The sequence below is a fragment of the Callithrix jacchus genome, chromosome 6, assembly GCF_049354715.1.
Source record: "Callithrix jacchus isolate 240 chromosome 6, calJac240_pri, whole genome shotgun sequence".
NCBI classification, from domain to species: domain Eukaryota; kingdom Metazoa; phylum Chordata; class Mammalia; order Primates; family Cebidae; genus Callithrix; species Callithrix jacchus.
Window position 1 is genome coordinate 75,558,105 of NC_133507.1, and position 23,401 is coordinate 75,581,505.

General features: G+C 34.6%; 1 protein-coding gene across 32 annotated transcripts in view; it reads right to left on the minus strand.

The window, feature by feature from the left end:
- GALNT13 (polypeptide N-acetylgalactosaminyltransferase 13) overlaps nucleotides 1-23,401 on the minus strand; it is a 690,911-nt gene that overhangs the window by 35,711 nt on the left and 631,799 nt on the right. For 29 of the 32 annotated variants that reach the window (XM_035304875.3, XM_078327740.1, XM_054257627.2 and 26 more), the window contains one exon: nucleotides 9,536-9,634. The exons of 2 other annotated variants lie outside the window; for them this stretch is intronic. In XM_035304875.3, the coding sequence (XP_035160766.1) occupies nucleotides 9,536-9,634 (99 nt within the window). Of the gene's footprint in view, nucleotides 1-9,535; nucleotides 9,635-10,936; nucleotides 11,105-23,401 lie in introns of those variants that run through there. One more of the 32 variants, XM_054257633.2, reaches the window with a different exon arrangement.

The following is a 23,401-nucleotide window of genomic DNA, read 5'->3' on the forward strand; positions in this document are numbered from 1 at the left end:
TGGCACAGTTTGGGCTCACTGCAACCTCTACCTCCAGGGTTCAAGCAATTCTCCCGCCTCAGCCTCCCGAGTAACTAGGATTACAAGCACCCGCCACCACGTTCAGGTAATTTTTGTATTTTTAGTAGAGACAGGGTTTCACCATGTTGGCAGGCTGGTCTCAAACTCCTGACCTCGTGGTCTTCCCACTTTAGCCTCCCAAAGTGCTGGGATTACAGACATGGGCCACCACGCCCAGCCAAGATGGTGGGTTTTGAAGAAATACTAGATGGATAGAATTTACATGGTTATAAAAACACAAAGCTCATGGCAAATGTGTATAAGAAAAGTCAAGGCTATAAGAAAAACCACGAATTTTGGGGGTTGGGCGTGGTGGCTCACGCCTGTAATCCCAGCACTTTGGGAAGCCAAGGCAGGTGGACCAAGAGGTTCAAGAGATGGAGACCATCCTGGTCAACTTGGTGAAACCCCGTCTCTACTAAAAATACAAAAAATTAGCTGGGCATGGTGGTGCATGACTGTGATCCCAGCTACTCAGGAGGCTGAGGCAGGAGAATTGCCTGAATCCAAGAGGTGGAGGTTGCGGTGAGCCGAGATTGTGCCATTGCACTCCAGCCTGGGTAACAAGAGCGAAACTCTGTCTCTAAATAAATAAATAAATAAATAAATAATTTTTACAAGTCTGGTCAGGGTCAATAGAGTTGATGGAGTAGAGCAGAAAGGGGTCAAAGTTGGGTAAACTATCCCAATTGTATCCTGCTATAACTAGGAACTCTTTCAGGTTTTTTTCTGTGATTGTATGTTTTTTCAGCTGGGAGTGATAATTTAGAAGGAGTCATCACTTAATTATCTAAGGAGGGTGGAATGAAGACAGGAACAGGGTGGAATGAAGACAGGAACAGGATGGAGCTCTGGGGAAACTACACTGAAAATTATTGTAGTAATCCAAGTCTGAGGCAATCAAGGCTCAAATTTAGAAATTTGAATTATTAATGGAAGAAAAGAAAAGAAAAAGATTTTTAAAAGACTAGTAGGATGAATCCCCAGGGCTTAGTGTCCAGTCTGGGGAGAGCAGGGGGTAATGAAAGATGAGAGGGTAAAATATACAAGATAAAAGAAAGAGATTAGGGGACAAAAGGCTTGGGGTAAAAGATAAGGTAATTATAGACACACTGAGTTTGAAACAATGGGTGCGAGCCCAGAAATTGGTAAAACTTTGATGCCTTCTTAAAGATAAACTTGAGGGGATTAATTTTCTAGAAAAATAAAATATTTAGAATCAAGACTGAACAGAGTAGCATGGCAGTAAGAGACTACTGACATGTAAAAGTGTCCCAAGGTTTTGTTGACACCTGACTGATCCAAAGACTGCACAGCCTATTGGATTTACTTGAAAGGAAACTTTAAACTTCATTGTTTGAAGAACTAAGGATAAAGAGAGAACTCATGATCCCCTAAAAAGCTGGCCAAAGTGAAATGTTTCTTTTCTTTGGGTATTTTCCCCTTAGTCATATACTCCCTGGAGTGTTTATTATAGACTACAATAACCAGGTTTTGTTGGATAAATGACTGATTCAAATTATCATTTGTTGTGGTTTAAATGTTTGTGTCCCCTCTCCCAAATTCATGCACTGAAATCCAATCCCCAGTGGGACAGTATTAGATGTACAGGCCCTTAGAAGGTGATAAAATCATGAAGTCTCTGCCCTGAGGAATAAGATTAGTACCCTTATAAAAGAAACCCCAGAGATCTAGCTCTTCTCTTTTACCATGTAAGCATGCAACAAGAAGGCTCAATGAACTTCACCTTCTCCAGACACCAAATCTGCTGTTGCCTTGGTCTTGTATTTCTTGACATCCAGAACTGCATTCAATACATTTCTGTTGTTTTTAAACCACCCAGTTTCTTGTATGTTTATTACAGCAACCCAAGCAGACTAAAACACCACTCCATCCCAAGTATAGTGTAATCTCCTGATAGGAGGACAAGGCCAGCAAAGACCAGAGAAGTTCTCCCAGTCAAGTATTAATGATAAGAAAAGACTCTTGTAATAATTCCTGTTGCTATAAAACTTGTAACTCTGCTTTCTTCTAGCCTGCATGTATCCAAGTCATTTAAACATTTAATGAATGGTAGATATTCCTTCTTTCCTCACAGGCCATTCTATTTAACTTGAAAATTTACTTCGTGAAATCTGTGGTAAGTTTTAATTCCACTGTGCAGGCTACTATAAAGGGACCCAATTAGTGTTAAAATGGCTTCTAAGTAAATATAGTAACTTACAAAAATTCAAACTTTAAAATGAATACATATCTGTTGAATGAATGTATTCATTACAATCTGTGAGTACATTAGAACACATTACTAACATAATTAAGCTTTCTCTAGGAGAGGATCTGTAATGAGACAAAGTATTTGTGTATTCTCTAAAATTTTAATACACCTGTCACAAGGTTAGATTCATCTTAAGTAATCAGATATTAGAGGAGGAGGAGATGTTGTACAAAAGTGTAGATAATACCTAATAATTTCTTCTTTAATCTTGGCAGAAAACAGCATTTTAATAAATGGCTAGCATAAGCTTCCATAAAGGCCTGCTACCTTGAGAAATAGCTCTGAATCATTTACCGCAATCAATTATATGAAATGTTTCCATGTGCTTTCTAGCTGTCTCCAACTGAGTGGCTCCAGGGAGAAAAAGCAACATTGTAAATGCAATCACTAGGATGTGAATATTTTTCCATTACTTTACATTTTTTTTTTTGCCTTTAAAAGGAAAAGGTACACTGTGTATGGGGCTATTTTTATTTCTTTTTTTTTTTTTTTTTTTTTTTTTTGAGACGGAGTTTCGCTCTTGTTACCCAGGCTGGAGTGCAATGGCGCAATCTCGGCTCACCGCAACCTCCGCCTCCTGGGTTCAGGCAATTCTCCTGCCTCAGCCTCCTGAGTAGCTGGGATTACAGGCACACGCCACCGTGCCCAGCTAATTTTTTGTAATTTTTAGTAGAGACGGGGTTTCACCATGTTGACCAGGATGGTCTCGATCTGCTGACCTAGTGATCCACCCGCCTCGGCCTCCCAAAGTGCTGGGATTACAGGCTTGAGCCATCGCGCCCGGCCTTTTTATTTCTTTTTAATTAAAGATATGCTGCTATTCAAAGGGAAACAGCATTGGATTTTTAAAATTTTCATAGTGATTAATTTCAAAGTAAAATGCTTAGTTTATAAATATTATGTTAATCTAATTGTGTACCTAATTATAAATATATTTTATGTATTATTTAGGGTTTTGTTTTTCCCTAGAAATAGAGTTTTACTATATTTCCCAGGCTGGACTCAAACTCCAGCACTCAAGAGATCCTCTTGCCTTAGCCTTCTGAATAGATGGTACTACAGATGGATGCCACAATTCCCTGCTATTTCATATACATTTTAAATAAAAATTAGTACTGGTTTGAGTAGATATAACATATTCCTAAAAAGACTGATTCAATTACCAGTTTTGATATTTATGCCTTTAAGATGATATAAATGCTGTTTAAAAGAACTTCTTTAAAAATGAATGGTATTTATACACCAAAGACAAGTATTAAGACAAACATTGGTTTGAATATATAAACTGTTATATTTTATATATAAAAGTCTGTATGTAAAAACAATCTGTAAACAAAAAGTCAGAAAATGTTTGCAACATGTATGATGAGGTTAATATTATTTAACAAAGTACTCTTAAAAATGACAAGAGAAAAAAGAATCCCTTCAACCCTCAATGAACACATAAGCAACAATATTACTAGAAAATTTGCAATAACAATTTTTGAATTTGCAATAATAATTTTTGAATTTAAATGCCAGTTTTTAAAATCATTAAATGCATTGATAATGCTAGAAACATGGTTGAAACAAGATAAAATGTTTTTCCCATATTAAAACAACAAAGATAAAAAAAAGAAAAATATAATACACAAGTGTGGGCACTGTGATTATAACCCTGGGCAAGTGTAGTTGGGAATCAATGCAAATACAGTGACAATACACTTGGTGTGGAATCAGACTTAGGATCAAACTGGCTTTGACATTTCGGTCATAATACTAATAACTTAAGATTTCCATTAAACTCATAGGTAAAATCAAGATAATAACACCATCCACTTCAAAGATCATTGTAAGACTCAAAGACGGTAATTTGTATTAAATGTTTATCCAAGTTCTTTTTATTTTAGCTATTAGTCTTATTAAATTGGTGAAATCTTGAGAAAAAAGGACAATTCGTCACTGTATCTTAAAAGCCTTATAGCTTTGCATCACCTTTAATTTAGTTAATATACTTCTAGACCAATTTCTAAATAAGCAAATATTGGTGATCACCACATTTTAGCTACAAGGAAATTGATGGGCCTGGTTTATAATAATGAACATTTACAAATATTGTATGTTAAACAATAAAAGAATGAATGAATTATAGTTTATCCATTAAAAATGTGTCCTGTTTAGGTTAAGGAGTTTCTAGGGAATAAATAGCTAGCAAAAAAGAAGCTAGATTATTTGGGTTTTCAATGGTGGGTGTGTCTTAAGATTTTTAGTGGAGCACAGTGTAGCCAACAACTCAATTTCAGAGAACAGTGTAAATGAACTTCTGGGATATGAAAACACTGAAAGCATGCAAGGAATGAGAAATTATCAGATATATGTCTAGAGCACAGGAGATTGCTAAGACATAAAGGTAGATCAGGCTGGAAAGCCAGATGGGGATATTAGTTATGAAGATTTTTGTATATCATACTAAGGAAGTTGGCTTTTATTCTTTGGACTGTGGAAAGCTGAAGACTTAATGAGATATTAAACTAATGTAACACGAATTATGAGTCATGGAAATAATGAGGTTTTAAATCCATACAGATGAAAGTAGATATAGGCTAGAACAAAGGCAGATATCCTGGTTATGAAAGGATGAAGAGGTAGGGACATTTTTCCATAGAAATGTTGAGATTTGGTGACTAATCAGACTTCAGAAGTAAGTTTCTATGTTAGGTTTCAATTTTGGATGACTGTGAAAGGGAAGGAAATGAATTCAGTTTGGAAACAGGTGGGTTTGAAATGTCTGCAGACATTAACAATAAGTAACTGGTTATAGATTTCCAGAGCTCAGGAGAGAGGTTGGAGCTGTATATGTAAATCTGAGCCATTAATGTAAGGGACATGGAAGTGCTTTCAGGAATCTATGTTATCTCTAAGAAGTACAGAGAAGACAATCTCATAACTTCTATACTTTATTTAAGTAAATTATAAGTTCTGTCTTTCAATTGCAAAAGTTTATGTTCAAGTTATTCAAATTCTTCTTATTCTTTTCAAAGTGTTCATCATCATCATGAAGTTTCTTGATAATGAAAAGAAATCATTGCAAGAATAGATATAAATGGAGTGCTGAATTTTCTTATTCTTTGAGCAAGACAGTTTTTATTTATAAGACTTTAAAAAGAGCACTTCAAAATGGTCATGTTGAACTTCACAATACTTCTCTAGTTGTTAGTTTTTGCAATATTCCTGCTACAAAAACTTTCAGTAACTCCATTTGGATTTTACTGGAAATCTGAGTGAAGAAAATTATTTCTAATGACTACTGAAGAGCAAGTTTCTTCCTGATGTCCCCAAGGCCTTAAAAAAGTCCCAAACTATCAAAACTCCTGTGCAAGGAGAGATAGTTAAGGTATAATTGTCAACAACCAAAAATACCTTTTTAAAAAATATAACTAAGTTAAAAATGGATTTTAACATTTGTTATGAGTTTTTGTGTAAAAGCAAGAGAGAAAAGCTTGAGTAATTTTTATAGGTTGGGGGCTACTTATAAAACATTCAAAACTAAATAACCATAAAAATAAATGTTGCTTCCACGGTAACATAAAAGAACAGCAATAAAACCAGGGAGGGTAATTCTGAAAATACAATTCTAAAATCTGTTTTCATTAAAGTGAGAAAGATAAAAATGTAAAAAGGTCCCTAGTATTAATTATCTTAGAAATACTGAATTCCATCAGAGCAGAATTCATAATAATTGAGTTTTATGTGATGGCTAAAATCTTCCATAATATACATTTGTTAGAGTTACAGAACTCTGTTCATTGTTTTGAGATGAACAACACCAAATGAAGTGTTGTGCTTTTATCTTGCTTTTAACTACTTGTTCATTAGCCACTAAATAAACATTTTTTAACTTTAGGAATAAAAAAGAAAAATAATTAACAACATCAATGGAAATAATAAGTAAAGGGACTAATTAGTGGCAATGGACCAATACATATTGTGTGTTTACTGTCTGCCATGTTTAGTGCTAATTTTTTTTTGTATAGATTCTCACTATACTTTAATTTTAATAGTTTGAGAACTACTAGCATTAAGACCAACTTGGGTCAAGCACAGTGGGTCATGACTGGAATCCCAGCACTTTGGGAGACTGAGGTGGGTGAATCGCTTGAGCCCAGGAGTTCCGGACCAGCCTGGGCAATATGGCAAAACCTCATCTCTACTAAAAATACAAAAATTAGGCCAGGCGAGGTGACTCATCCCTGTAATTCCAGCACTTTGGGAGGCCAAGGTGGCTAGATCACTTGAGGTCAGGAGTTTAAGACCAGTCAGGCCAACATAGTGAAACCCCATCTCTACTAAAAATACAAAAATTAGCTAATTAGTGCTAATTTTTTAATGAATTTTTCTAGTCTTAGAAAAAATTTGAGTGAAATCTTTTGTTCATTTTATGGACAATCAATATCAGAACTCAAAAATATTACATAACTTGCCATAAGTTACCCAATTAATCAGACTGGAGTAATGCAACACAACAAGGTTCTTCTACTCTCAACTGTTTAAAATTCTCCATTCTTATTTAATTGTGAAGGTAATACATATACTGCATGAAGAAAAATGTGGGGTAAAAAGGAAAATTTCTTTTCCAATTCAGTCTTCTTTCCAGATATTCACTCTCCAAATACAATCTATATTCCAGATAGATTTTTATAGATTTGTAATAGATTACATAGCATCCATATAAATATAGATACCATATATAGAAAAATGTTCATATATTTTTCATAAATGGGGTTATTGGAAGGAAGTTGTTGGGATTGTTTTCCTCTTTTAAATTTCTAATGACATTCATGCAGACCTCCCTCAGTCTCTGTGATGGTACAGCTTTCTATACTATGTGCAAACCATGCTTTGTTTAGCCACTCTTCCCTTGGTAAATACTGAATTGTTTCCATTGTTTGTGTTATAAGAAAAAGGGCTCCAAAAACATTTGTGTGTGTGTGTGTGTGTATTTGTGCAATTAAGTATTTATATAGATGGAAAAATAATGATCTTAATTTCTAGCTTGTCATTAAATTGATCATGAAGAGCACATTACAATAAATGTAGGAATAGATTTTATGCTTATTTGTTCACTTTCTTTATGAATCCCTGAGGTGTTTGTATATACTTTTGGTTACTTTGAAAATAACAGCCATTGATTTCTTGGCAAGGTCTACAAAGTTCTAAGATACACAAATCTACTGTTCTGACCATACAGTCTTTCATCTATTTGCTTGCCTAGTATTCGTCAGGTGCCTACCATATCCCAAAACTGTAGCAGGTGCTGGGTAAACAGAAGATATAGGACTGCCAACATAAAGTTTGCAGTAGTATAGGATAGCTTATTTTGCGGTATTTAAAAACATGCAGATGAACAAAGTAATTTTTAACATGGCACTGTAACGACTCCATGAGGAGAATTCATCTGGGGTACCATTCTCATTTTCATCAGCAATAGAATCAGAGATTTTCATAAGTAGTGTTTCTTTTTTTAAATTCTGTATGGCATCATGGAGAAGATGATTAGTTGATTTTTTTTTTGCCATAAGTTGTGGAAACAGATTATGACTGGCACTTCTAAATGTGCCCCCAATATCTTGGTAAATAAACCATGGAAGCAGCTACTTGTCAGTGTAAGGTTAAATATTCAGTGTTTTGCTGTACTGGGGATGACCAAGTAACACATTTGTAGACAAAGAGATCTACACTAAGATGTGCTGAGCCTCTATGAACACTTTTGCTTTTCCTAAAAGAACAGATACGGCTATTGCAGTTCTTCCCTAACCCCAGATGTTCCTGCCTTGAATGTGGACATGACGTATGAAAATTCAGCAGCCCTCTTCTGACCAGCTGATGATAAAAGTTAACTCTTAACCACTAAATAATGGAAAGATACAAAGTTTTTGGTTTCCTTATGAAATCACCAAGGTCCTAAACAAATGTCAGAATTCTTATTATGTGAGAAAATTAAACCCTTACACATTTAGTCCTCTTATAATTATGCATTTTGTTGTCTAGCTGAATTCATCAGGACTCTATTGGTTTTTGACAGTAGAGGCCTCTCACATTCATTATGAATCAATGAAACAATAAATTCAATTATTTCTGAAAGGTTTGTCATTACTCTGCCTATGTTGTTTCTATCCTCTTCTAATAAGGTCAATTTCTCATTCAGTAATTTAGAAATTTGGTTTAAATATTTTCCTGCTTAAATTGACAGTTTGGAACACTAATTAGGACTTTTAAAATTAAGAATTTTAAAGGGAGCAACTTCCTTTTAATGTTCTCCATTGACTAACACAGCTCTGTTTGAAGTATGGTGCCAGAACTCAATGGAGTTTATTTTCTTCTTGTTTTATGGTACAAGAATCAACAAATATTTTTGTACAAAATCTTAACACATTTAGGTGCATCACACATACAACTGTAATTGTGTTGAAAAGGATAACTTTTGCAACCTCAGTTCACTCCAACTCAGAAATTCTACATCTGGATAAAGAACTTGTGGTTCTCCTAAACTGCTGTAGACAACTTGTTTACAGAGGATCAGCTACCTCAAATTTGCTTTGTTGGTATAGCTCCCCAAAACTCCAAATTCTACCTCTCCAAGTGGCTACGGCAGCAGAATAGCTCTGTCCTGAAGACTCGCAGTCAAATAGCCTCCATGTGGCCCACCTTGCAAAGCCATTTTCCAATGCTTAAGGAGAGCACAAAAATTTTGTCATACACAAGAAACGCTGTTCAAGACTTTTAGTCTTCAACACTGAACTATGCACTTAAAAATTTTATTAAACTTCAAAAACTCTTAAAAATCATAATATACATAAAAATTTGAAAAGAAATGGAAAATAATAACCATTGGGAAAAAATCATGGATGTTGAGGAATTGTTTTACATATTCAGTTAATAGAATGAAATGTACTGCTCATTTGCTCATTTATAATAAGATGTGTCTAAAATATTTGGATATCTTCATTAACTGTAGGCACACTGAAAGTTTTCTTTTTATTTACTTCTTCAGTGTTCTTTTAAGATCCTTCAGACAATAAAATAGCCAAATTAGTTCTAGATTGGAATGCACATTTACTAAGCTCAGTTTATAGTTATTAACATGTGAGCCATGGTCTACACTGATAGTTTCAACAATATTTTTGCTCTAAAATATGAAGCTGCTAAGAAGGAAGATTTTACCTGATTTCCTCCCATACCATGACAGTTGAATATACCCACTTTTTCATTTTCCTTGCGGCCCATGTTGTCTAAACACTGATTGGTTTCAACATTTCTTATCTAAAGGAAACACAGAAAAAAGAAGGTAAAACATAAACCAGACAGTCATTTAAGTGATCAAAGCTTTCTGATGTTACCGTCTATTGTTAACTAATACAACTGTGTAAGAAAATTTCTCCAAGAAAAACACATTGCTTTAAATATTTTTCTTTTTCTTTGTCCATTCTTAACCTGTATATACTTCTAAACACCTCCTGAAGTTTTTGAACATAATTGGCATTAGCATCTAATCAAGAGACATTCCCTGTTTATAGCACAGTATCATAGAAGAAGGAAGCAGCTACATAATATGAATTAGGAATTCTTATCTGAATCCTCTAAAAATTAGGACACAGTTTTCATATTCCATTCAAATAATCATTGTCTATTCTTGAACTCCTATACAACTGTACAGAAGGAAATAAAAACAAATTGGCTGAATACTGAAATTTATGTTCAGATTTTTTCATGATGAAATGTTCATTCTGTGTATTTATAAACATTAATTACATTGTTTATATCTGTGACTAAAACATATTCATGCATATTTTTTCATGTCTAATGCCAAACTTATTGGGAAGTACTTGACCCTAAGGAGAGCTGTTACAAGGCTAAACAGTGATTTCACATTACAAATTCCTCAAAAGCAAGATTAAATTGCTGGCTAGAGACATAAAGTTCTTGGTTTATATTCAAACACTGCATTAGTCCTATAACTAACATAAAGTTAATACATATTTGTACCAAATAGTAATTACAAAACCATTAATTGACTTTAAAGATACTAAGATGACTGAATCAAGAATAAATGTAAAAAAGAAAAAAACTTCTAATAAATAGGATATTTTAGATTTTTGCTTAGTCTCAACTCCAAGTATGTATTTATGCTTGTCCACTCTGTTCTTGAAAAGGTTGTATCTCTGAGCCATAGACATGCATATTTTACTGTTCACTCAGTAGAATAATGGGACACATCTATTTAGTTATCTATGCTTTGAGTGCATGTTTCCTCACACTGACAAATGAATGAGAAACTTATTATATAAACATAGAGAAGATGAATTTGGTTCATACAATTTATACAATTCACTTTTTCTGTGGTGCAGAACCTCATGGTCAAGTACCTGGTGTTGGGGGAAGTGGTATGACTTGCATTAAGGCCCCCATCAGTAACTGAGAATAGTATAAATCAGAATTCCCATTTGGTAAGTGTTAGAAAAAGCTGAACAGAGGGGTCAAGCCCTATTTCAATGGGCTGACATTTAGAGCAGTTATATGTGCTTTTATCAAAAATCTGAGCAGCAACCCATCTAAAAAGGACAGAACACATACTGAATATTACAAGGAAAGGGCACGGGCTTCTAGAAACAAAATCTGTACCAGTTCATATAGGGCTGAAATATATTCCCCATCTGATTTCAGTTGGTCCAGGCACTGGAAGGGATTGAAGGTATAGGCAAAAGACTTTTCAGGACCTTCAGCTGGAGAGGACTGAGGAAGGTAACAATTGACAAACTGCAGTATGATATAACAAATAGGTTGGTGTAGGTTTGCACATAGTCTGACCAAATTATATAACATATAAATTAAATTATTTTTGAATCTCTTACATCAGCTTTTCTTAACTGTTTATAACAGGCAGATTTATTGAAAATAAGATTATACATTATTGCTATTTAGCTTCTAAAATAGTGTAGAACAGTGTAATGTCATAATACTTAAATAAACATCTCACAAAATGATTCAGTTTTAGACATAAGGTATGCAATCCGATTAGAAGAATCTCTGCTAGGTGCATTGTACTTGAATAGACACTAATTAATAATTACAGACTGAATTGTTTATAAGGCTTTCTCTCTTTGCTGGAAAATGGAAAATTCAAAGCCATATTCATCCCAGTACCTATTCTGACAGTGGTATTGGAAGGGGACTTATTGGAGATGCATGCCATCTTACTCTTTGAAAAATTCAGAAAAAAAATTTAAGAATAGCTCCAAAATATTTTGCCTTCAGGAACAACCTATATTGATTTATTTTCTGCAAAAGATAAAACATTATGTTTTAGTCTGTAACACCTCTTGTGAATTCGTTTGAGAAAGAGTATCAGGAAAATATATACCTCATACCAGGCACTACTTGAGGTGCTGAGGATACAGAAGTGAACAAAATAAACATAGTCCCTTCTTTCATAAAGCTTATGTTTTGGAAGGGAGGAGAGCAACAAATAGATTTGTAATATGTCAGAGGATCAAGAGGTCCTGTGAAGAAAGGTAAAACATAGTAAGGGTAAATAAAGCAAAGGAGATGGTAGTATTTTAGAAAGGAAAGGTCAATCCGAAAAAAAGACATTTGAAAAGGCAAGTTGGTGAAGAGAAGAGCAACCATATTTTCATCTTTGGAAGGACATTTTGGGCAGGGGAACAGCAAATGGATGCTGCCAGTGGCTGGACAATACTTAGAGTGAAATAATGGGCTAGCATTGTACCAGAATTGCAGTGAGCAAGGAGCAGTTTAGAGAGGTATCCCAGACTAAGTAATGTAAGGAATCATGAGACTTTTAGCATAGGGATAGGATAATAGTAACTTATTGTGGCTGTTGTGCAAAGAACAGATTAGAGAGAGGAAAGACTGGGAGAAGAGAAACAAGGAAGGAGGCCACTGCAGTCATGCCAGCAAGAGATGATGGTTGATTAACAGAATAACAATGGGGGTGGAAGGTCCCCCTTTTGGATATATTTTGAAGGTAGAGCCATTGAAACTTTCAGTTGAATTGAATTATGAGAGAAATAAAGACATCAAGAAACATGCCAAGCTCTGGGCCTGAACAAGTGGGCAAATACATTTCTATTTACTGGGAACAATAGACTGAGTTATTGTATGTTGATAATTATATCTGCTACTATACCTGAAAATCACTTTGATAGATGTAAAGCCCTTGGCTCACAAAACTTGAATACCTTTTAAACGTTACTCCATTTACTTCCAGAATAAATAATTTCTTTGAAAACTCTGATGACAATCTGGGTTCCCCCCCACTTAATTCTTATAAGTATCTATTTCTGTGGAAGTGAAACTGATTTTTTTTCTTTTTAGTTTGGGAGATTTACTACAATATATCTTGATATTATTCATTATGGATCATTCTCCCAGGGATGTAGTGTTCCTTTTCACAATATCAATATTTCCATTTTATTTTCAGGAAAGTTTCCTAGAATTATTTTATTTTTTGAGACAGTCTTACTCTGTCACCCAGGCTGGAAGGCAGTGGTGCCATCTCAGCTCACTTCCCGGGTTCACGCAATTCTTCTGCCTCAGCCTTCTAAATAGCTGAGGTTACAGGTGCTCGCCATCACACCTGGATACTCTTTTGTATTTTTAGTAGAGACGGGGTTTTGCCATGTTGGTCAGGCTGGTCTCAAACTCCTGATATCAGATCATCCACCCGCCTCTTCCTCCCCAAGTGCTGGGATTACAGGTGTGAGGTACTGCACCCGGCCTATAGTTATTAATGTTCATTTTATTTCATTGCTTTTTCTCTTTGGGAAATCCTAATACTTTTCGTCTTGTTGCTTATCTCCTGTATGTGTCACTTTCAATTGAATAATTTAGTTTCTAATTTTTATTTTTTAGTTGCTCCTTTTACTTTTCTAAAATTATTATGACATACTCTCCTATTATTCACTCATGTGTTCTTACAAGTTTAACCTTCATATCTGAAATGATTTATTCTTTGATGTCTAATCCTTTCCTGCATTCTAGTCCCACATTTCAGTTTTTCTAAGTTTGATTTATGTTGTTCCTTTCTATATTCTATCATTTATAGCATTTATTTTGGCATCTTTTGAAATATTAGGCCACACTTTTCCTCTGTCTTATAAAATATTGGTATGTTTGCAAAGATACCATTCTACTTTTTATTATCTTTTTCTTACAACAGTCATGCTTCTCTAGATTTTCTTTTCTCCCTTTTTTCCTTTCTTCCTTTTTTTTTTTTTTTACATAAAATCAATTTTCTTATGGGGAAAATTGATTTTATGTAAAACCCCTGTTAAGGGGAAAGTGCTGATCAAAAGACTGTTTCTAATTTCACAAATATAGAACTCCCTTTCTTCTATTTTTTGAAGTGTTAAAAAATACCCTTCTATTTTTTTTGAGAACTCCTGACCCCATTTATATCACCCATTTTAATCTGGACCATCCATTTTATTTTCCTCTACCTTTTCTACCCACTCTAGTTTGGCTTTATTCCCTGAAGTGTCTCCTGAAAAAGAGCTTCAGCTATTGAGTTTCAAGAGTTCACAGACTGTAGACTGTTCAGACTCTTCAGATATTAGAGAGGAGTTGTTTTGCTCACCTACAAAGTACGTCTTCCATTTTTAGCTACAATTATATCATTGGCCTGAAACAATTTCTCATGAGTATTTATTAGAAATTTGGGTGTTATCTTGACCTCATTTCCATCAGATACCTCATTGCTTCCTTCTGTTGTCTCCTGTAAAAATTGTAGTATCATGTGGGTCATGACAATGTTAGCTCATATTTGAGAATTTGTGAGAACACTTTGCACCTAATTTCGTTGTCAAAGTTGTTCATCATTTTTTTTAACCTTTGCTGTTCTAGTTGTTCTTTTCTCTTTTAATGGGAAAATTCAGAGATTCATACACTATGTCATTGCTGCCACCAATTTTTCCAGAATTTCAGAATAGACTTATCTTGGGGACTGTATGAAAAGAAGCTTATCCTATTTCTGGCACATTCTGACCACTCCACTTTCAATCTGGTTTTGTAGTTTCTGGATGTATAATATTACTTGTCCTTTAGAATGCAGCAGGTGCTAAGTGGATACAGCATAGGAACTGAAGTCAAGTCTGCCTGGATGTAGAATCCAGGAGAATAGCAAGAAACAGGAGTCAGTGGTTTAGGAAACCTGCCACAGGAAGAAAAGAGAGACAACCACCACCACCTCCACTACAATAATAACAACAATTAGAAACAATTTTAATTGTATGTGCCAACCTATTACTCCCGTTTTACAAACAAAAACATTAAGATACAGAGAGGTTAATTAATTTGCCAAAATAAGGAATGTAATGGTATTCCAGTGAGTCTGGGAATTGCCAGTCCTGACTTCCAGACAGGCATGAAGCATTTGTTAGAAAGGAGGCCTGGAAGGAGCAAGGGAGGAGTGAGTTCTGCTTGAACAGAGGTAACCAGAGGTTATCTAGACAATGGGTGAAGACACATGAAACAAGACACACAAAAGCAGCCTGGTATTAGACCTGGGGGACCAGGTCAAAAAGCGGAAAAGCAAAGTATTCTTTATGCCTAGTGCCAGCCTGATGAGCTGAGGTCCATGAAAATAATTTCTGGCTATGTCCAGGGTAACCTGAGAGATAAGGAGTGTGGAGGACAGAGTGTCAGGGAACCAGGATATCAATTACCATCTTAAACAAATAGGAGGGACCTATCACCTGGGATAGAGACAATATATGAAAGGTGATTTTTTGTTTCTTTTTTTTGAGACAAAGTCTCACTCTGTTAGGAAGGCTGGAGTGCAGTGGTGTGATCTCTGCTCACTGCAACCTCTGACTTCCAAGTTCAAGTGATTTTCATGCCTCTGCCTCTCAAGTAGCTGGGACTACAAGGCATGGCATGACATCACCGCCTGCTAATTTTTATATTTGTAGTAGAGACAGGGCTTCACCATGTTGGCCAGGCTGGTCTCAAATTCCTGACCTCAAACACCTCGGCATCCCAAAGTGCTGGGTTACAGGTGTGAGCCACCATGCCCAGTCCAGAATCTAAAAGGTTTTTTTATCACTAGGCCTATAATATTCAGATTTTTAAAGAAGCCATGCACAACTAGAAGGCAGATAGCAGCATATAGATTGTTCCCAAGTGAGAGAACCCAACTCTGTAGTCACCTGCTATATTGTCTTCAAAATACAAAAATGGTCCCTGGTGTTTTCTAACAATCCTCAGCAAACAAATCTTAACATGTATCTCAATACTAGCATATGGGAAAGTTGAAACTATGCATCTCATCTTTTGAGATGTAAAGGATAATCAAATTTAGGATAACCATGTATAATTTTTAAATCAGAGCTTTTCTAAGAACACCTTGAGACCTTAATCAAATACATACTCACACAGAATGCTGGTCAAGAGAAGAATTAAATTTCAGAAAAGATGCAATTTTGTTACTGTTATTGTATTACCTGACAGTAACAATGGCTTGGTCATGCCATTAATCCTGAGAAAAATCAAAGCAACCAACAACTAAAAAACTTTATCCATCAAAAATTCTTTACGAAGTCTGTTTTAGGACTTGAATCAAAATAATAGAGTATATTGGTAGCTCTAAGATCTGTTAAACTCCTTTGACTCATTCTTAATGTCATCGTAGAGCTTTGAATGTATGACACAAGGCCAAGATAGTTTTAACTTTAATTGGCTGTCTGCTTTGGTATTTTTATGTTTACACATAATCTTTTATTGCTTGTAAACAATTCTTAATGACATAAACTGGAGAGCATTTTTCCCATTTGTATTTTGATGTTTGAAATCAGCCATCCCTTTTTTAAATGTTTCTGTGCAATGTAGCATCATTGATAATGTTACCACTTATATAATTTGTTCGTTAGCTTCTGCTCCCTCTGCTGGATTGTAAAAGCAAGTAGCAATGAGAACTCCGTTTCTAAAAGATACATATTCACCACACCCCCACCACCAATATTTGCATTTTAAAAACTCAAATGAAATCCATTCTAAAGATAAGACAATCTAAACTTAAACTAGCATTATTTTACTTTAATTATCCCAACATATGCTTATCCTTCAATTGCACGTTGTTACTCTGTATCATTATTTTACAAACGTCAATCTCATTTGTTTTCTTTTTTTGTAAAGATAGAAATAAGCATATTTGCAGTGAATTCCAGAGCTTAATGCTAATATTTCCATAATGATTCTCTTGTAAATATGCACCTAAAGTATATTTTCTGTTTTCCTAATTGTGAATATATCAGGAAGTTAGAATAAAATCTGTATATTGAAACAATTCATATTGACTTCACTTCTGCAGATCATGGTTTAGAAGGTCCTTGATTAATAATTCTAAATTAATAATTCAAAAATTATTATCTGTTATCTGAAACGCCTTTTCCAAAAGTAAAGAACATAGAAAGATAAACAATTTCATTTATTTGGTAGATAACAAGAATAACAACAACAAAAATCCTGAGAGAATTCGGTAAATGTCAAATTGGCATATAGTTTGTTGCAATTGTTTGTGTCAATACACAATTAAGTAATAAAATCAGAATGAATGCTAGTTTATTTATTAGAAATATGAAGTTCAAAAATACATATGTTCAGGTAACAAAAATATCTCGCTTTGCTCACAGGTGAGTTACCTAGCCCAACATGCTTCAAGATAGCCATCCAATAAAGAGTGACATATTCTGCCTATATACACACATATTCAGAAACCTTGGGATAAAAATTAGTTCCTGAGGCCAGGCGCGGTGGCTCACGCCTGTAATCACCGCACTTTGGGAGGCCGAGGTGGGTGGATCCCGAGGTCAAGAGATTGAGACCATCCTGGTCAACGTGGTGAAACCCTGTCTCTATTGAAAATACAAAAAATTAGCTGGGCATGGTAGTGTGTGCCTGTAATCCCAGCTACTCAGGAGGCTGAGGCAGGAGAATTGCCTGAACCCAGGAGGTGGAGGTTACGGTGAGCCGAGATCGCGCCATTGCACTCCAGCTTGGGTAACAAGAGTGAAAATTCGTCTCAAAAAAAAAAAAAAAAACAAAAAAAAAACTTAGCTCCTGAGTCCCCAAGGATTTTGGAAATTAAATCATGAACAAAAAATGTCCACATTTATTTAAGTTACGTAAAATGAGGTTTTCTTGCTGGTCATCCTATTAAAGGGCCAAGAAGACTGAATCTATAAATAGATCTGATTACCAAAAGGAAGTGTAAACTTTTAAGCGTTTTAGCTTCTGCATTTGGCAGTAACTGATTTTACCGTTAATCTCTGCAGCCTAGAAGCTTCATGGATGTCTATTTTTCATTACTTAAATTTGCTCTTCAGCAATATTTAAGGAATGCAATACAAATATATGCAAGAACTTTAACTACTTACTGTGGCTAAAGGATACAAGAGGAAAAAGAAATCCTGAGGTCAAGTACAGAATACAAAATGCATAGACTAATGTCAAAACCTCTTCAAAGCAACATGCAAATGCAAATTTGAAGCACCAAGAGTTGTCACTTGGCTCCTGAAATCCTCATCTCCTTCATTTGCCCTCAGATTGTGTTCAATTTTAGTTCACAATGTACTTTTTTTCCAGAATGCTAGCCTGTCATACCCAAAAATTTGGGCTGAGACATTCTATTTTAGAATGCCCTTTTTTCAATCTTACATTTAAATTTACAAGATCCGAACCCAGCCTGTTAAATCTACATAAGCTACAGGGCTAGTTAAGAGATAATTTAATGCTGCAAAGAGCTCAACTTCCTTATTCCATTATGATCTGCTTACTGAGTCTAAAAGACACATGCTTCATTAACTTACTTAAAGGTTTTAGTTCAACGCAATTGCACAGCTTTTAACTTCTCATTGGAAACTGCATGTCATTCATGGGCTGGATAAAGTAATATTTCAATTACTTGAGTAAGATTCAAACATAAAATAAATTAAGATACAGATATCTGATATCAATAACTATTGACCTTGGTGATGGTATATAATAGAGAAACTGAATACCACATTTGCCTCTATATATTCCAACACAGCAAGGAAAGTTATAAAAGGAAATTGACAGGGAAACATTTATATTCACCAATACACAGCAATATTAAATAGACTTTAGAAAACATTGAAATTGAAAATATATAAATTGTTAAAGTCACACAATTTCACTCCAAATTCAGTGAGAAGTGCAAATGAATATACTGCAAAGAAATATTGTTCTCATTTTGATGACAAGTAGCTTGAACACCTGATATCTATCATTTTGGGCCTCTAATTATTCAAAAGAAGGTGTCTTATACATAAGGAAAGATACCTTTGTACATTCTTTCAATAATGATTAATAACAGGCAATAAGAAAGAAAAAGCTTTAGAAAATGACTGTTGTTCATTATCAGCTCAACTCTAACTCATTATCAAAATGTCCATCTTAAATTACGTATAGATGGCCATGCAAAACTGAATTAGGATGTAGTGCTTGGTGAATCTGTCCTTCTGTTTCCATGGAAACAGATGCTGGATTGTATTTCTTTAAGGCTAGTTTTAAAGTGGGAAACTACAGTACATTGATACTCCAGCAAGCTCAGAAATTAACATATCTCATAAATATATCAGGTTTTTCAAACAGCAGTTATAGCGTACCATATAACACATGCAGGGCATCTTTCATTTCTACTGAATTTCTCTTCCTGTCGGATTCTTTCTTGCCATACCCACCCCCACATCCCTATTTTGGTAGAAAGGCTTTAGAGTAAAGGTCTTTCCTTATTCGACTTTATATTTTCAACATATAAGAAAGGTTTCAGTTTGATACAGTCTGAATGCATTCATCCAAAATTCATGTTGAAATCTAATCCCTATTGTGGTGGTATTAAGAAGTGGGGCCAAGAGGACCAGTGCCCCAAGAGATAACATGTCTAAGTATGAATCAGAAGATTCAAGAGGTGGAGACTTTGGGGAAGGGTTTAAGTCATGAGGGTTTCATCCTTATGAATGGGATTGGTGCCTTTATAAAAGAGGTTGAAGGGAGCTGTCTTGCCCCTTGTCCATGTGAGAATATGTCATTTGCTTCTTTTTCTATATGAAGACTTAGCAACAATGTGCCATCCTGGAAGGAGCCAGCCTTTACCAGACACTACATTGGCTGGCACCCTGATCTTGGGCTTCCTAATTTCCAGAACTGTGAGAAATAAATTTCTATTATTTATAAATTACCCAATCTAAGGTATTTTCCCATAGCAGCCCTACCGGACTAAGACATTTCCCTTTTTATTTTTATTAAGTAGAGATGAGTTTTCACTATGTTGTACAGCTGATCTTGAATTCCTGGGCTCAAGCCATACTACTGCCTCAGCTACCTGAATAGCTGTGATTACAGGTGTATGCCAACATACTCAGCTTCAAGCTCTCATTTAATAAAAACATTTTGAATGATTAAAATGTAATTAAATCATCTATTTCTCCCTCTAGTTGTAAGAAAAAGTGAGCTTTAGTGTTGGACTAGTATGTAATTTATCCTAACTTCAAGAGTTAAGTAGCGGTGTGACCTATAGGCCAAGCACATAAACTTTCTGCGTGTCAGTTTCCTTATTAACTCTGGGATAATAACAAAACCCAAGTCATGAAAGTTGTTCTAATTTTTATGCAATTCATATAAACCACCTAGAATAACTGTTGGCATAGGAAATCAATAAATGGTAGCTATAATTATTATAACTATAACTACTGGTGTACTACTATTCCTGCCAGGCAGTGATGACTGAAGACATATTATCTTTATTCCATTGACAGACGTAGTGAAGAGGACACTTAATGCCACTTGAAATGAAAGCTGTAAGGCTAGGATTTGAACCCTCCTATGCTTGATTTCAGGGACTGGAAATTTTTCAATAAATCATACTGTCTCTTTTAGATACTATGAAAGGCTCAATTCCTCTCTTTAAAATCTTTTCATAAACTATTTCTACAGATTAAAATATGGCCACCTAATCCATTGCAGAATATAGCTAATTTGAAATCAGTACTTTACAAAGGAATTTGCCCACACTATGTTTTTACTTTTTAGAAAGTGACTCAGGTTTCCTTGATGGAGTGCAGGACAGCATACAATTTGATTTTTAACTTGGAAGTAAACATTTAGTTGTTACAGAGCTCTGAGTCTTTCTCAGGAATCACCTTGGTGGCCACAGAGAATTTCCAAAAGTCCTCTTTGCTCATTTCTGTCCTGTTATAGCCCCTGGTCATTCCTCCTTTTAGAAAAAGAAATTGATGTTTACTAATGATTTGGGTCCACTGACAACAGTGACAGACACATTTTATAATAAGAATAGAGAAACTCCCTTTTTCTGAGGATATAGTCAGGTTCATGAATGTTCAAACAAATTTTTCATAAATTGATAAGGGTATTAGATATTTTATTGGAGATCTTCAGTGGTTTATGATAACTAATATGCAAGGAGTGTTCTATTTTAAAAAGCACTGTCAAACACTTTCTGCATGAAATATAAATCCCTGTGAAATCAGTGACAACATGAGGATGTTACATATTTTTAAGCAATAGCAACAATACCTCCTCTCCAATAAAAAAAACAAAAAAACAAAAAAACTGAGGTACAGGACTAAGTGACTAAAGTCACACTTAGAAAGTGGTAAAATAAATGTTATTACACATGAATTTTTTTACGTTATTCAGATTAAAGTTAAATATATGTAAATCAAGCTCTATATTTACATGGCTAATGAGAAAGTGGAGACTTGGACAATAGGGCATGAATATGGAACATAAATCTGTTGTTAAAAACAATTCAGCTACGGCTCCAGTCACGTAGAGCATTTTCTTTCACTTGTTCAAGTTAATTGCTAGTAAGGTATGTTTATAAAGTTTAAGAACAGTAAGGCAGATGACCCAAAACAGTATAGATGGAACCATACAAATTTTTAGATATTCTATCACTATGACCTACAACAATGGCATTTTAATACTAAGAACATGCTTACTTGATAATTATTTCCTAAGTGCCTTATTTATTGCTGTTGGAATGCTTTAATCGCAACTGATATTAAAGTAGCTTTGATTCCTATTAAGTGGAAAATTATCAATATGGAAGATAATAACTCATAAAGGAAATATAATTTTTATTTTGACCAATTGAGATACATCTATATGATATATAGAAATATATTATATATAATCATATCTATAATATGTATGACTATAGGATTATATATAATTATCAATCTATATGTATAAATATATATAAATATACTATACATACATTATATACATGCTTAGTTATAATAAAGTTTTTATTTAGAAATACATAAATTATGTTAAACATACATAATATACATGTTTGTATAGTTATAATGAGTATTTTATTTAGAAATACTTTTGTATTATTTAGAAAAGAATGGTGCAGATCAATGGTTTTCATAGTGTCTTAAAGACTCAATACCACTTTCGGAATAATATCAAGATATTACTTGCAGTTTTCACTTTCACTTTCTCCTGAGTGTACAAACAGTTTTCTAGAGGATATTGTAATTGACTGTCTTGTATTACAACAGAATGAATACCAAAGCACATATGACAATCCAGCTATCTTCTATTAAGCCAGACATTAATGCAATTTACAAAAATATAAACAATGGCAGTCTCTTCTCATTACTTGACTTTACTTGGAAAATATTTACTTTTCAAAAATATGTTAGTAACATGTACTTGTTTATTATATAATGTTTAATTAGTAAAGAAATGGGTTTTAAAGTCCGCAGTTTTAATTGAAATACAGTAAAAATAATAGTTGCAACTCACATGAACAAAAGGTCTTTGGAGTTCACAGCAAATTTTAAGAGGGTAAATTACCAAAAGCTTTAGAACTGTTGGTAAAAATATATTTGTTGTTGTTGTTCAATCTTAAAATTTCCCCTCATTTTTATGATTTCTTATTATGAAGACTTTATGGTCCTTGAAACTTGAAAGTTATTTAAAAATGATCTAATTACCATCTGACAAAGTGCTGATATCCAGAATTTACAAAGAACTCAAACAGATTTACAGGAAAAAAACAAACAAGCCCATTCAAAAATGGGCAAAGGATATGAACAGACACTTTACGAAAGAAGACATATATGAGGCCAACAATCATATGAAAAAATGCTCATCATCACTGGTCATCAGAGAGATGCAAATCAAAACCACATTGAAATACCATCTCACGCCAGTTAGAATGGCCATCATTAAAAAATCTGGAGACAACAGATGCTGGAGAGGATGTGGAGAAAAAGGAACACTTTTACACTGTTGGTGGGAGTGTAAATTAGTTCAACCATTGCGGAAGACAGTGTGGCGATTCCTCAAGGCCTTATAAATAGAAATTCCATTTGACCCAGCAATCCCATTACTGGGTATATATCCAAAGGACTATAAATCGTTCTACTATAAGGACACATGCACACGAATGTTCATTGCAGCACTGTTTACAATAGCAAAGACCTGGAATCAACCCAAATGCCCATAGATGATAGATTGGATTGGGAAAATATGGCACATATACACCATGGAATATTATGCAGCAATCAGAAATGATGAGTTAGTGTCATTTGTAGGGACATGGATGAATCTGGAGAACATCATTCTCAGCAAACTGACACAAGAACAAAAAATGAAATACTGCATATTCTCACTCATAGGTGGGTGATGAAAAATGAGAACACATGGACACAGGGAGGGGAGTACTAAACACTGTGGTATACTGGGGGAAAAAGGGGAAGGCCAGCAGGGCAGGGGGAGCTGGGGAGGGATAGCCTGGGGAGAAATGCCAAATGTGGGTGAAAGGGAGAAAGGAAGCAAAACACACTGCCAAGTGTGTACCTATGCAACTGTCTTGCATGTTCTGCACATGTACCCCAAAACCTAAAATGCAATAAAATATTTTTTAAAAAATGATCTAATTAAAAATCCTTTATAGCATTTTCATAACATAAAAAATACTGAGCTCCTTAGAAATTGCTCCATTTGGAAAATATA